This window comes from Festucalex cinctus, chromosome 14 (genome assembly GCF_051991245.1).
Source record: "Festucalex cinctus isolate MCC-2025b chromosome 14, RoL_Fcin_1.0, whole genome shotgun sequence".
Taxonomy (NCBI): Eukaryota; Metazoa; Chordata; class Actinopteri; order Syngnathiformes; family Syngnathidae; genus Festucalex; species Festucalex cinctus.
Genome location: NC_135424.1, coordinates 9488451 through 9502872, shown reverse-complemented (window position 1 = coordinate 9502872; position 14422 = coordinate 9488451). Strand labels below are relative to the sequence as shown.

The 14422-nt window shown below is 38.9% G+C and overlaps 1 protein-coding gene across 1 annotated transcript; it reads left to right on the top strand.

The window, feature by feature from the left end:
* The first annotated feature begins 486 nt into the window (after nt 1-486).
* Nucleotides 487-13968, top strand: LOC144000926 (cadherin-1-like). The gene is made up of 18 exons (XM_077494732.1): nt 487-924; nt 1618-1732; nt 4438-4526; nt 4722-4862; nt 5623-5763; nt 5893-6048; nt 6162-6306; nt 6661-6833; nt 7081-7209; nt 8638-8823; nt 9264-9508; nt 10269-10411; nt 10624-10715; nt 10859-10991; nt 11065-11283; nt 11414-11544; nt 12872-13015; nt 13154-13968. The coding sequence occupies exons 1-18, from the start codon at nt 886-888 to the stop codon at nt 13367-13369; spliced, it is 2637 nt and encodes an 878-aa protein (XP_077350858.1). The 5' UTR covers nt 487-885; the 3' UTR covers nt 13370-13968.
* Nucleotides 13969-14422: the final 454 nt, after the last annotated feature.

The window sequence follows — 14422 nt, the reverse complement described above, 5'->3', positions numbered from 1 at the left end:
ATAATGCATGAATGATTTGTTTGACATCTAATACACTGTGTGGGAGTAACTGAGTCATTTGAAGAAGATACATTTGTTGCACTTCATTTTACATGAAGTATATGCCAACACTGTATAGTGACAAGCAAAGCTATTAAATATTGTCTTATATCCACGGTCCACCTGTTGCCATTCATACAACAGAATAAGTAGTAGCCTATATCAGTAGTAGCCTATATCAGCTTTGTATTCACAGTAAACATATTTGACATTAATAATATGTTAATTTTCTTTGTCATTATTTCAGTATTCATTCTATTTATGACATTTTTGTTTGTGGTGCGCTGTGATCATTTTCAAATGTAATGTGTCTTGGCTCAATAATGGTTCAGGAACACTTGTGTAAACAATAAAGACAGCCTAGCTTGAGCGAGAGCGACAGACATACAGACAAACAGACAAGAGACAGACAGAGATACAAAGAGCGAGGGGGAGGGGGGGAAAGCGGACACGTGGTGTGGCTTGGAGATTGACATCAAAGAGGAAGAGAAAGTTCGAGCAAAGCAGTTCCAACTTCCAAGCAACGATACGGATATCATTTCAGCACCGGGTCTAGCCTTTGGTCCATATTTGTGAGTAAGCGGCAACAGAAACTGTCGGTATCTGTCCAGACAGGAGTGTCCTTACGTGGAAGGCGGAAGTGGAGCACCTGTGAGCTGACGTCACACATTGAAAACCTGCAGTTACTCGTCCACTGAGCTCGTTCAGTTAGGGAACTTCCTCGGCGACGACTGGACGAAGCAATAACTCGGCTGGCACAAGCACCTGCTCAGGAATATACGGCGTATTTGGTCGTCAACTTTTCAAGGAGAGCTTTTGGGGACTTGAGGGCAGTTGAGCGCCGCCATGTTCGCGGGGTGGGGAACGTTGTTCGTCGTTCTTCAGGTGAGGTTCAGTTTCATGCCGTTTATAACGTATCAAAATGTCTTTCTTTTCTGCTCCACAGGCTCATTTTTGTGTATATTGCATTTTTATAAGCACTAGACTTTTACGGTGCAAATTGGCCGAATATTTTCACCTTTAGAGTCAGTCGAATAAATTAGACGCGCCTACATGACTTGGGTTGCATGACGACATTCATTTCCTAACATTTTTAATTCTACTTCTTATTACTGCTTGCCCAAGTATGTTTCCGTTGCGTTTATTTAATGTTATTCAGACAAAAGAAAACCGGCAACCGTTGTAGTTGTGGCTTGCTAATCATCAGACGATGGAAGTGAGAAATGGGCCCAACAACACCTGTTGTAGATCAGATAATTGACATACTAGTGATACACTAATTCCGCATTTTACATTATTGGTGTTTCTTGCTACTCAATGGTAATGGCTACATTTTCTGCTTTTCGCATGAATTAATATTTTTACGTCAGTAATGTAGTTGTCAGCAACCCGGAGGTCTGAATTTGCATTGAGCGTGTTCACTAACTGACTGATCAGACGAAGTGTGAGTTGATCAATAGTACAAATGTGAATGAGTCCAACAAAGCATCAAATTTGAGAAGATAATTCAAATCTTAAGAAAAGTCATTTTCTTATTTGCTCATGTGAATAGCTCTGACTTTCTTTATCTTATTTTAGGGTCTGACTGTAGTTTCTGCTGAAGACCCATCATGTGTAACTGGGTTTCAGTCAGACATGAAGGATTTCACAGTGAGCAGAAAGAACCTAGGAAGAGGCACAGTATTGGGCAAAGGTAAGAGCAGTCTCGAAGTTAAACCATGCGTTTTTAATTTCAGTATATTTAGTTTTTGTTTTACTTGTGATTATTATTTTTTTTAATTATATTTTGTCAATTAAACTTAACTGGGGGGAAATCAGCCATCCATCCAATTGAAAGGTCAAAGTGAATGTTTGTTGAAAGGGTTCGCAATGTTTCTGTAGATCCATGCTTATCTTTACTACATTGGTGGTACTTCGAGGCCAAGTAAGCGCAAGTCTCAACTTGCTGTGCCTCATCTAATGATCTTTCCCGCACTCACTAATGTACCCAAGCCTGTTTTGCAAAGCCTTTCTTTTCAAAGCATGTCAACAACTGCGAGGATAGGAGAACTTTTTTACTCAACATACAACACAGTCTGGAAAGTATTGTAAATGTGCAGTTTTCATAATAAACCCGTCAAGGGCAAGTTGTTTGAACACGTTTTCACTTTCTTAACATTAACAGAACTACTGCAATAGTTTAATTGTAATACGTATGCCTGAAAAAAAAAGGTGGAAAATGAACTTTCCCATGTCGTGAATTCAATGTTTTTACACTTTGTCATCAGTGGTCCACATCTCTGGTGACATAATAAAAACATTTATCTATAAAAGTGACCCCCCCCCCCCCCCCCCCAAAAAAAAATAAATAAATAAATAAATAACATCAATTTGAGCATTTAACTTCCGAGGCCCGTTTTTCTAGAAAATGTTGGGTAAATTGACTTTGGGATATTTAATTTCATTCTCCTCAATAGATAAATGCATGAAAAGCCTGCAGAATGTTTAACTGAGAACTGAGAAAGGGCCTCATACCTTTTTCCTTGCTCAAATTGAGGCGCGGTTTGTACCATTCTGGGTCTGTATTCCTAAATATTCTTACTGCAAAGACTAGCAAATTCTTAGACTCGTGATTTTTTTTTTCTTACAAGTTCTCCTAAAAGTGCAGAGTAGATAAACTAAAAGCTATTCTTGAATAATCCTAGCTCTGAAGAGAGCTCATAGAATGAAATCTGTTATGAGCAGGTAAGAAGACTTTTAAGCGGCTTAGGAGTTCCCAAAGGGTGGTATCCATTTTACCAGATAATTGATCAGGGAATCAAGTAACGACCAATCATGGCTCACCCGTTTTCTGAAGCTGAGCCATGATTGGCTGTTACCTGAGGACTTGTGATGTTATTTTCAGTTGACAGCAAGTGGCAAAATGGCCGCCACCTGAAACGGAGAATAACGTGTGGATTTTGCTATTGAAGAACCCAGTGTGTAGTCCTTAGTGCCATCTAGTGGTCAAAGAATAGCGTTAGAAGCATGCAGGCGCACGCACACACCGGTGGCTCAGAGAGACCACATCTCGCAAGCCTACCACATCTCGCAAGCCTACCACCAATTCTTATTTTGTGTGAGCAAAAGCATCTCGGCGAGCCATGTTACATTAACTTAACTTTGCCTTGTACCTAAAACGCACCACGTTATTGCCGCATGCTTGCTAAAACAAACGGGTCGCAGTAGCAAAGCAGTGACTTCGGTTCTACTTTATTCAGCGATTTAACAATGAATGTACTAGGGGAGTGCCAATACATCGATTTATTAGATTCATCGTGGTTTGACACGTGATGATTAGATTATGGTTCATAAATGTTGAAAAACGATTATTTTCCATAATAATTTGACAGAAACACTACGGCTGCTTGTGGAACAAAAGTAAAAGACACGCTTGCCGCCTGGACACTTAAAGGAACACACATAGTGAGGAAGCGGCAGCGGAAGTTAATGAGAGACAGATTTTCTCCCCAGAATTAAAAGCTCTCGTTTGGGAGCATTTCTGTTTTTATCAACATGACAATGGAAAGGGCATTGAAAAGAAGTTACTCAATATGTAGAACATGTAAAACCAGGATTAAGTACAGCGGTAACACTTGTTACCGTTTCCTGCTCGGTCCCCCCGACCGTGGTCAGGAGGCACAGGGGAGGATTTTCCTCCAGGGCCGGAGTCTCCTGCGGGGGTAACTCCCGTTACACATCGCCAAAAAGGAGGCACCGGGAGACAGAGGATTGCACTGCAGTCGTCCTTTATTATGATTTTCTGACACACTTAATCTCCTACGGCGCGTACCCTGACACACTCTCTCTTCCGCTCCTTCCACCCACGCATGCGCACTCCGCTCTCCCAGTCTCTCCACTCTCAGTCACACCACCTGCAACACGCTACAAGTGCTAACATGTGACAGCACCTCTCACGTGTAGAGGAGAAGAATCCGCCGGTTGTGGCAATGATGATGATGATGATGAGTACAATGTACAATTAATACTTTTAAAAACACATTTTGCCACTTGCGATCGACTGAAAATGACATCACGTATGCTCCGCTAACGACCAATTATGATCGTTTGCTAACATCACATGACCAAACCCAGAAAACAGTTGAGACGTGATTGTTCGTTACCTGAGCTCTAATTACCTGTCACTTTCAGTCAACAGCAAGTGACAAAATGAGTATTTAAAGGTTTTAGTTGTACATGAAAAATAATGAAGTTATCAAATTAGATACAATATATTAACTTTTTTATTGCTGAAAATGACTAATAGAAAAAAATTACCTTTTTTTTTCATTAGCATTGCAGCAAATGCTATTTTGTTAATGAAACACCAAAAGACTATTTTTTTATTTTTTTATTTTTCATTTCTGTTTTCTATTATAGTGGACTTCACAGACTGCTCAGATCGCACAAGATTTGCTTTTGCAAGTGAAGATTCGCGTTTCATGGTACAAACTGATGGTGTATTGAAGGTGAGATATTTTCATCTGTTTTGTTCACAGTGCTGTTGTTTTTTGTTACTATCAGTGGACCCCTTTATGAATGAAACAGACATCTCTGTAACAAGGGATTAGACCTTAGTCCGCCTAGCAGGGTAAAATTTGTTTGGTTGTTGAGACAATTAATTTATGAACTAAAACATTTTTTCTTTCTTTCCTGTCATTCAGGTAAACAGGCCGGTCTCTCTTCATACAGGTCAAACTGATTTTTTGATTCACACCTGGGACTCTCAAGGACGTAAGATGACTGTTCATGTCAGGGTATTGCTTCATGACAACCAACACCAAAATGCTGAACGTCATCTGCAGGTAGGATAAGGCTTTATTCCCCACCTCCCCCTAAACTAATTGCACTGTTATAATGCCCGCCTAGTTTATAATAATGCAGTTGTTGTTCTTATAACTATTTAAAAAAAAAAAAAAAAAAAAAATCCAGCCGCAATGCACAAAAATACCAGGTATTTTTTATGTAGCTTTCCCCTATTCTTCTTTTGGTATTCACTTAAGTAGCTTTAAATTTCAATTACTTCAAGTTAAAAATTTTGATAAGTATGATGTTTATGGTACTACTTGACTTGAGAACCCCAAAAGGTGAGCTGCTCATATCACCCATGAAACTGAAGTACTGTCTGTGGCTGAATTGTACATCTGTGCCCTCTTGTGGCTTGATTAAAATATGCAAAATATGTCTGCACTTTTTTTTTTTTTTTTTTTTTTTTTTTTTTTTATTATATAAGAACTTAGTTTGTGAAGTCCAACCATTGTTAAATACATCACTGTTGTCTAAAGTATATTTCTTGTCTTCATTGTTGTGAACAGTTGCCAATGTCTAAAATTAATATAGGGTTGCTGATTTTTATGTAATTACTTATCGCTATGCTTTTGGTGCATTTATATATATATATATATATATATATTTTTTTTTTTTTATTTCGCAATACCGTCAAAACTGATCATTTTGGTCATGTTAAATCGTGTGTGTGTGTGTGAGAGAGAAAAGCTTTTGCACAGACAGCTTATGGCATAAGTGTAAACTGCCTGCTACCTTTTATGTTTGTTTGTTTTTTAGAGCACAAGTGACTCTGAAGTACCAGTTCTGAGATTCCGAAAGTCTACTGGAGGATTGAGGAGACAAAAGAGAGCCTGGGTTATTCCCGACATTAATATTGCTGAGAACAACAGAGGTCCATTCCCCTTCCATGTCTCTCGAGTAAGAAAGTTCTGTTTGAGTATTTTATTCTGCAAAACATTTACAGTGAACTACTTGGAGTGGAAAAAATAGGAATCATGTGTTTTTCTTTAAACACACAACCCCCGATTCTCCCCTGTTTATGTATAGATTCGGTCCGATGAAGACAAACTGAAGACAATTATATATAGCATCACTGGTCCAGGAGCTGATCAGCCTCCTGTTGACCTTTTCACCATGCAAAGAGAAACCGGTATTCTTTACGTCACACAACCACTGGACAGGGAAAAGCAGGCCAAGTACAAGGTGAGATCCTCGTCCTCTTAGATAAATATTTGCCATAAATTCTTGCTATGGAATGTGTATAGCTATACACACCTACTGTACAACTAATCCAACCATTTTTCATCTATATGCAGTTTCAAGCATACGCATTGGCAGAGGGTACTGGGAATGCTGAGGAGCCAATGGAGATTATTGTCAATGTAATTGACCAGAATGACAACCCTCCTGTTTTTGAAAAGGATACCTTCCTGGGAGAAGTGGCTGAGGCATCACCAAAAGGTAGCTGGCAATCGATTTTCTTTTCAGATGTCTGTTTGGGTTGAAGAAATGCAGAGCCCGTCAGGGGACAGGATTAGAATATTTAAAATTGCAATATACCACAATGCTACTGCAATGCGTATTGACACCCAAAAGTGGGAGTGCATTTAATGAATGAATTACCCAGCCATAGCTACCTCAAAATTAGAGTGGAATCAGATGCGGTTAAAATGGTGGTAGATGGTGGACTGTGATAAAACATGATCACTGATCACTCTTATGCATCCACTTATACTGTGATTAATTTGGTATTTAAGTGACCTGCTGGTCACGTTATACATATGCTATAACTTTGTTTCATTTCTCACTTGACAGGCTTTGAGGTCATAAAATTGAATGCCACAGATGTGGATGAGGAAAACACTGACAATTCTGATATCCGTTACCGTATTATGAGCCAAGAGCCAGAGCTTCCTGCAGCAAATCTTTTTATCATCAATCCAGTGACTGGAGTCATCAGAATCAATGCTGGCGGCTTAGACAGAGAGGTGAGACAGTCTGCATCAATTAAACAGCTTTTTTTTTTTTTTTTTTTTTGTGATGACTTATCATAAAACCTTTTTTAAGTTGCCTGCTCTTAATTAGTCTATTAAACTGCATCTTTTTGTTATTTGTAATTTTTGGGGGGTTTATTTTGGCTGTGGAGTAATAAACTAAAAGTAAACTTTTTTTTTATTTTTTTTACTTTCAGAAAAACAAGAAGTCATACTTTTCTTTCTGTCTTTCTTTCAACAGAAGTATCCCAAGTACACTTTGAGCGTGCAGGTAGCTGACATGGTGGGTAAGGGGTTGATTGGAGAGGCAAAAGTTATTCTCACTGTGACGGACAGCAATGACAATGCTCCAGTATTCACCAAAAGCTCTGTGAGTACCAGTTTTGTAAATTTCCCTTTTTGTTAATGGATTATCCCAGTACTTGTAATGAAAATGGGGATACACAATAATGCTAGGTTCAACCGATATGATAAACTAGTAATTCAGAAAGTGCCGAATTCTATAACCGAAAATTGTTTGCAAAATTAATTTGAAGACAAATGTACTTTCGAGTCCTAGTCCAAATATATTGAAACATTATCTAGTGCCCTATGAAGCTGAATTTTATGGCTATGAGCCACAAACACAACAGATGGACCATCATGGCATGTCTAGTATCGGCAAATTTGTTTATCTGTATGAAATTAATTTGGTCAATAATTGCCCATTTTTATCGGCCACCGATATCGGGCAAAATGGAAACAGATTTTTTTTTCTTCTCTTTCACTTATTTTTATTTTACCAAATGTATTTGTGAATCTAAATAGGAGATACCAAAAAAAAGTTTGACAGAAATTGTTTAAAAATAAAAAAATTATAAGCTCTGCTTTTAATGTCGTTTAAAAAAAATATTGTGCAGATTTCAAAAGTTAAAATCAAAACTCAGGACTGCATTGACGAAACATGTATTGTATTGTACTGTACTGTTTAGTGATATGAAAGGTATTCACTTTGATATATCCATTTTCTGAATCGCTTATCAATCCTATACATTTAATCTTCCTCCTCCCGGTTGACGTACGGGGTGCTGGAACAATCACATCACTTCCTGTTTAGCTAAGTGTGTTGTATCATTTTGCTAAGTGTGTCGCATTACTTTTTCTCTCCAGAGACTCATTAAAAGGCCTGCTGTTTTGCTATTAAAAGTCAGACACGCTCCACTTTAAAGCGGAACCAGCGAGAACTTTGTAAAAGGTGTAATCGATCACCCAAATTAATGCCAGTTTCACGATAGTCGGTTAGCAAAGCAGTTAGCCATGCTTCTCGGTCTTTTCCTCATTAACCACACCTCATAATCTGTTCGTGAGAACTTTAATATTTGTAACTGAAGAAGTTCTTCTTATACGCTACCATGGAGGCTGTGATTAGTAACTTAGAAGTGTAAGCGCAACATGTGTATTTGCAGTATTTGCCAGCCGAAGCTCGTTGCTATGCTCCGACGTAAGTAGAACTGATCTCGTCTCGACTTGAGTACCCCCGCTGGTATCGTCATTTTTCTTCACGTCCTTTTTCTCCACACACTTCACACAGACCACCTCGTGAGGGACAGGTGTATGATGTGCATTTGCACATTGGGTAATGTAGTATATTCAAAAAGGAGTACAAGTATCACAAAGGGAAAGAGAGAACACGAGGGGACTGTGGACTTGTGTGAAGTCCCCGTACGCTAGAAGATAAAACTGAGAAGTGCTGGTAGTCCGTACTGGCCCGCTTAAAGCACTGCTCATCCCCTTCTTTTACATCTTTTCATTTTCACAGTATGATGCAACCGTGGAAGAAAATCGTGTGGACATTTTAGTCACAAAGATGACTGTAACAGATGGTGATGAGCCACATTCTCCAGCCTGGAATGCAAAGTTCAAGATTGTTGATGGTGATCCTGGAAAATTGTTTTCTGTGGAAACCGGAAGCAACAAGAATGAGGGAATCATCACTGCTGTCAAGGTAGCAAATTAAGGAGCCCCAACCACACACCCCACCCCCGCCAAAAAACAAAACAAAACAAAAATGTTTTTGACATTTTGGGATTTGACATTTTTGTAAGTAAGGGTCAATGTTAAAGGTCCTCTCCTCTCCCCCACCTATTATATAGCATTGCTGAACCACATGGGGTTGACTTTTGCATATATAATCTGTTACAATTGTCTGAATTTCAACTGTACTGTGTGTGTATATATATTATCCAAAATTTTGGAAAACTGAACCCCATTGGTAAATTTGCCAGAACCTAATTTAAATCCAAAAGTATGCACACATTGTATATTGTTTTGAAATAGTTTTACTCTAAATATATATCAATTTCAAGACCTTTTCACAATCCTGTTGTTACCTGGACAACGTAAATGCATTGAAATATGTTCATTTTTGACATTTTATGAATGCAGGGTCTGGACTTTGAGAGGAGTAGCAAGCATACATTGTTGGTTGCAGTGGAGAATGAAGTTCCTTTCGCTAAAACGTTGCCCACCGCCACGGCCACTGTGATCGTAAATGTGTTGGACGTTAACGAAGCCCCGGTCTTTGATCCACTGGAGAAAGTTGTGTCTAAACGGGAAGACCTTCCTATTGATGCTGATGTGGTGCAGTACATTGCTTCGGATCCTGACTTTGCACGCAAACAAAAAGTCATGTAAGACAACTGTCCTCATGTTATTTAACTGTGTATGCATCTAGATAGGTTTTGAATTGAAACTGATGCCAATTCACTTCTCAGGCATGAAAACCACTTGCCTTAACCACAAAATTTGCCATTTGGAAAAATACCGGAAATACATGAGTGGAAATCTATTAAGAAAAGTAGTAATGTTGACAAATGACCAGGGCTGTGTCAAATTTAATTTAATCTGTGCTGTGAGATGCAAAAAAATGAATAGCCGGAGTTTGACACCTCAAAAAGATCAAAATCTAGAATAATTTGGAACGGGAATTGCTCAAATTCAAACGATGCCCAGCCCTTAGGGGGATGTGGATGGAACAAGCATGATCACCAGGGAGTAATATACAGTACTACCTTCTTGTGCTCTATTATAATTGCTCTATAATTATAAATGCTCTATTTTAATTATTTATTTATTTTTCCATAAATATTACCATTTTTTAAATTAATTTAAAGGTGTGCTGTTACACGTTTTATGAGAGAAGTTGGTCTAATTTCTTATGTAGCATAATGTGATAGATCGTATATAGATAAAATACTTCATTATACTTTGATACTCCTTTTAATTCTGCTTTTTTTTTCTCCTCAAAACACATCAGATTGATGCTTTTAATTATGAAATATTCAAAATGTTTTTCTGGAGGAGCACCACTGGATCCAAAGGGTCTTGAACTACCTTTTTCATCTCTGACCCATTTTCAGTCCTGACTGTGTACGTTTTAAAAATTTCCAGGTATAAAATTGTTCTTGACCCAGCCGGCTGGTTGAATGTGGGCAAAGACACGGGCCTGATTACAGTGAAAAGTTCCATGGACAGAGAGTCCATCTTTGTGAAGGATGGCAAATACACAGCACTGATTGGTGCATATGACAATGGTAAGTGTAGGTCACAATTTTGCATAGTATCAGATGGTTTAATTAAACAGTTGTGAAAAATACTTAAACGCTGGGATTTTCTTGTTGATGATCCCAGTTAAAGTGACATATGTGCTGACTATTGGTCCAAGTAATAGTAACTTTGGTTTTACTCGTAAGTGTGTCTGACTATTGTCTCAGATTCATTGAATGTTGCCTTGTCTGTTCATTAGATGAAATTCCAGCCACTGGAACAGGTACACTGAAGATCATCCTTGAAGATGTTAATGACAATGCACCCACAATTGAGGAACGCACATTCACGGTAAAGGCCCTTTAACCACATGTCAAACAAGTTTGACCTCTCTAAGTAGCAGGCATGAAAATGATGGGTCATGACAAGTTGTTTTTGCTGAATCAACAGATGAGTATAGCCCGCAACAATGAATCCAATGTTGTGTTCCCCAGGTGTGCAACAAAAACCCTGTTCCTCAGTTGCTGTCAGTAACTGATAAAGACGGACCTGGCTTTGCTGCTCCTTATACAGTTGCTTTACAGGGCATGTCGAAGAACAACTGGACTGCTCGAATGAACGACTCCAGTATGTTTAACCACAAAGAAGTTGCCAGGAGAATCAAATAACTGCATAATAATCAGTTCATGTGTTGTTCCAGAAACGGGCATTATCATGAATTTGGCCACCGAGCTGCCAAGTGGAGATTACACTGTGGTTCTTCGAGTGGCGGACAACCAAGGGCTGGAGCAGGACAGCACAGTTCAGGCCAAAGTCTGCGACTGCACTGGGGACGAAGTTGTGTGCAAAGGACGTGTGGCAGGTGGCACAGACCTGCCCGTCATCCTGGGCATTCTGGGAGGAATCCTTTTGCTTCTCTGTGAGTTTGACATTGGATCTTCTTGCCCTCTTATCACCATGCCAATGACTTGATTTGCTGTAATAATTCAACTCAATTGCATGTCTCAATCGTTGATGTAGCGTCTGAACTGTCTTTTTGCTGTGTCCAGTGCTGCTGCTACTCCTGCTGCTGTTTGCCAGGCGAAGACGGGGAGAACAAAAGGAGCCTCTACTGCAGGAAGATGATGTTAGGGACAACATCTATTACTATGATGAGGAGGGAGGTGGAGAGGATGATCAGGTATAGCAGCTTTGTTGGTAGACGGGAAATGCAGTCACGTTAGCCTGCCTTAAAGTCTTGCAGAAACTATAAAACAGTCTGAAAATCAACCACGGTGCCATAGGAAATAATCAAATTTTACTCACTTTGCCCATTTTACTGAATTTGTCCATGTAATTTAAAAATGGGTGCCTTGTAGGGCTGGATGATTTAATCAAAAATTTATTGTGATTTTGATTTTGGCATCTCTTGACCTTTAAAACGTAGTAATCGAAGAAAAACAATGTGCAGAATATCCCAATGAATGCATCATGTTGCTTGTAGCAAGCCTGGATCAAATCAATGCGATTCTGCCGTCCGTCCTTGAAGTTGTTAAATGACACTCCAGTTAGTTCACGATCAAACCAAACACACGACAAGAATAATTATACCCACTGTATAATTTAAATACAAAACATGATTTATATTTAAAACATCTGTAGCCTAGTGCTAGTGCTAATTCTAAAGTGAATGGAGGATCACATTCAGAAATTAGCATCTACTTCTGGAATGATATGCATTCAGATGATGATGATGATGATGATGCATCAGATTTATATAGAGTTTTTGGAGACACAGACGCTTCACAATGGATACATTATTCATTCATTCAGTCACACATTCACTACATTCTCTGGTGGCGGTAACCTACTTAAGTAGCCACAACTGCCTTTGGGCTGGCTGACATGAGATAACGACTCTTACACACATACTGTGGAAACACACTTCCAAAGGCATTTTTTTTCAATCCTTGAAAACGAGTTATTTTAATGGAATTCAATCGCAACTTGATTCTGTTTTTCATTGTAAGCGTGTACACCATGGATGCATGGCACCACACTGTCCCTAAGAGGTTAAAATGCGTATGAACACCCAGTATTTGTTTGCAATTGCCATTTTAGAATATTCTTTTTACCTTCTTACTAATTTATTGCTGTACGAATAAGTCAAATTTGAAGCTAAGTTAAAGTATTAATGGAATCACACATCCACAAGTCCACATAGCAAAAAATATCACCCTTGAGGTCCCACGTTAGCTTTAAAATTAGTGAATAAATGCTTTATTAAGTGATTTCAATCGCAATCAAAAATAATCGTGATTATTGTTTTTTCCATAATTGTTCAGCCCTGGTGCCTTAGCACGGTAAAGGTTGTTGAAACACTGGCGTAAATATGTTTTTTTTTTTTTGTTTTTTTTGTTTTTGTTTTTTTTTGTTTTTTTGTCCTGTAACGGAAATTAATTTTAAATAGTACCATTAAATATCCTTTTCATCAGTGTGAGCATGTGTTATTGTGTAAACTCTTCCAGGACTATGATCTTGGTGTTCTCCACCAAGGTTTGGACAACCGTCCCGAGGTGTTCAGGAACGACGTGAAGCCAATCTTCCTGACAGCCCCACAGTACCGACCTCGTCCTGCCAACCCGGAGGAAATTGGCAACTTCATTGATGACGTGAGTCAAGTGCTTATTATAGCATTCAAAATGGCTGCTGATATATGATGTATTTTTTGTATGTATATAGCCAGTGTATCCTCATTGTAAGCAGACATTGTTTTCCACACTCAACACCCTCGTGTTGCTTCCTCGCAGAATCTGAAGGCTGCTGACAATGACCCAACAGCGCCCCCTTATGACTCCCTGCTGGTGTTTGACTATGAGGGAGGTGGCTCTGACGCAGGAAGTCTGTCCACTCTGAACTCATCCAGCAGCGGAGACCAAGACTACGACCATCTCGGTGACTGGGGGCCTCGCTTCAAAAAGCTCTCCGACATGTTCGGGGGAGGAGAGGATGACGACATGCTGTAAATGGACCGGAGCGCAGAATTGGCGAGACAATGAATGAATGAATGGATTGTTTGATTGTGTTTGAATGCGAGTTTTATGGAAGCATGGACTGATGAGTTGAAACATGCAGACTGTTAACTGCAGATTCCTGTTGGCAGTAACAGACACTGCTCGAAAGCCAAAAGGAGGCTTGCTGAGTTTTGTCTTGTAGTAATGGCCTGTTTGGAATATCTACACCTACTTTAAATTCTCCTTTTGGACGTCCAGGTTTGGTGCAGAAGGCTTTTTTTTTTTCTTGTTTGATGTGATTTAAATAGCCATATCTCAAATATTGTATTTTTGAACAGGTGTTTCAGTAGACGGGGTGACCCTAGAAAGTTGCAGGGGTAAAATGGAAAGTTGATTTTGACAATGTTGTTCTTTATTGTGCCTCTGGTTTGTACTACTGCTTCAGGTTAACTTTATTGTTCTGTTTAATTTTTGATGGCAATTAGAAATGACAAACCTATTTTTTTTTTTTTACTTTGTAATAACACAATTTTGCAGTTGCTTCCAAATTAATCAGTCACAAATGTTTGTTAAAAAAAATTTGGATTTTTATAAAGTTTATCTTAAAACGGTTTCTGCTTTGTGACTGGCCTCTTATTGAAAAATCTGCACTGATGTGTGAATGCTAATACTTTGCATGATGATAAAGCATTTGAAGCTGTATTCATTTCCATCCCTGCAATGGTCATAAGTGAGAGACCCTCCGTTACTTCTCCCTTGATTTCAACACTACAGTTTAAGGCTAGTAACTAATCTTGTCTTACAAATATGATGTGGATATGCATGATGAAATCTGAATTAATTCAGGATTCTGCAAGGAGCTCAAATCCGCATTTGGAAGTGCTTTATAATAGGTTCAACTCTGCTTCATAAAGCTTAGTTACTATCATTTATTTCCAAATAAGTGGGTGACATCAAACGCGTCCGATATTGTGACCTATTTTAAATATCGCCAACCTCCCCACAATATCGTGATAATTATCGTATTGTGAGCTTCATATTGTGATGTTTGGGTATTGTTACATC

What these genes read in the sequence shown, in the direction of transcription:
- LOC144000926 (XM_077494732.1), top strand. Translation starts at nt 886, where the DNA reads ATGTTCGCGGGGTGGGGAACGTTGTTCGTCGTTCTTCAG. An exon ending in AAACTGATGGTGTATTGAAG is followed by an intron (nt 4,527 to 4,721) that starts GTGAGATATTTT and finishes CCTGTCATTCAG; the next exon opens with GTAAACAGGCCGGTCTCTCT. An exon ending in TTGAGGAACGCACATTCACG is followed by an intron (nt 10,716 to 10,858) that starts GTAAAGGCCCTT and finishes TGTGTTCCCCAG; the next exon opens with GTGTGCAACAAAAACCCTGT.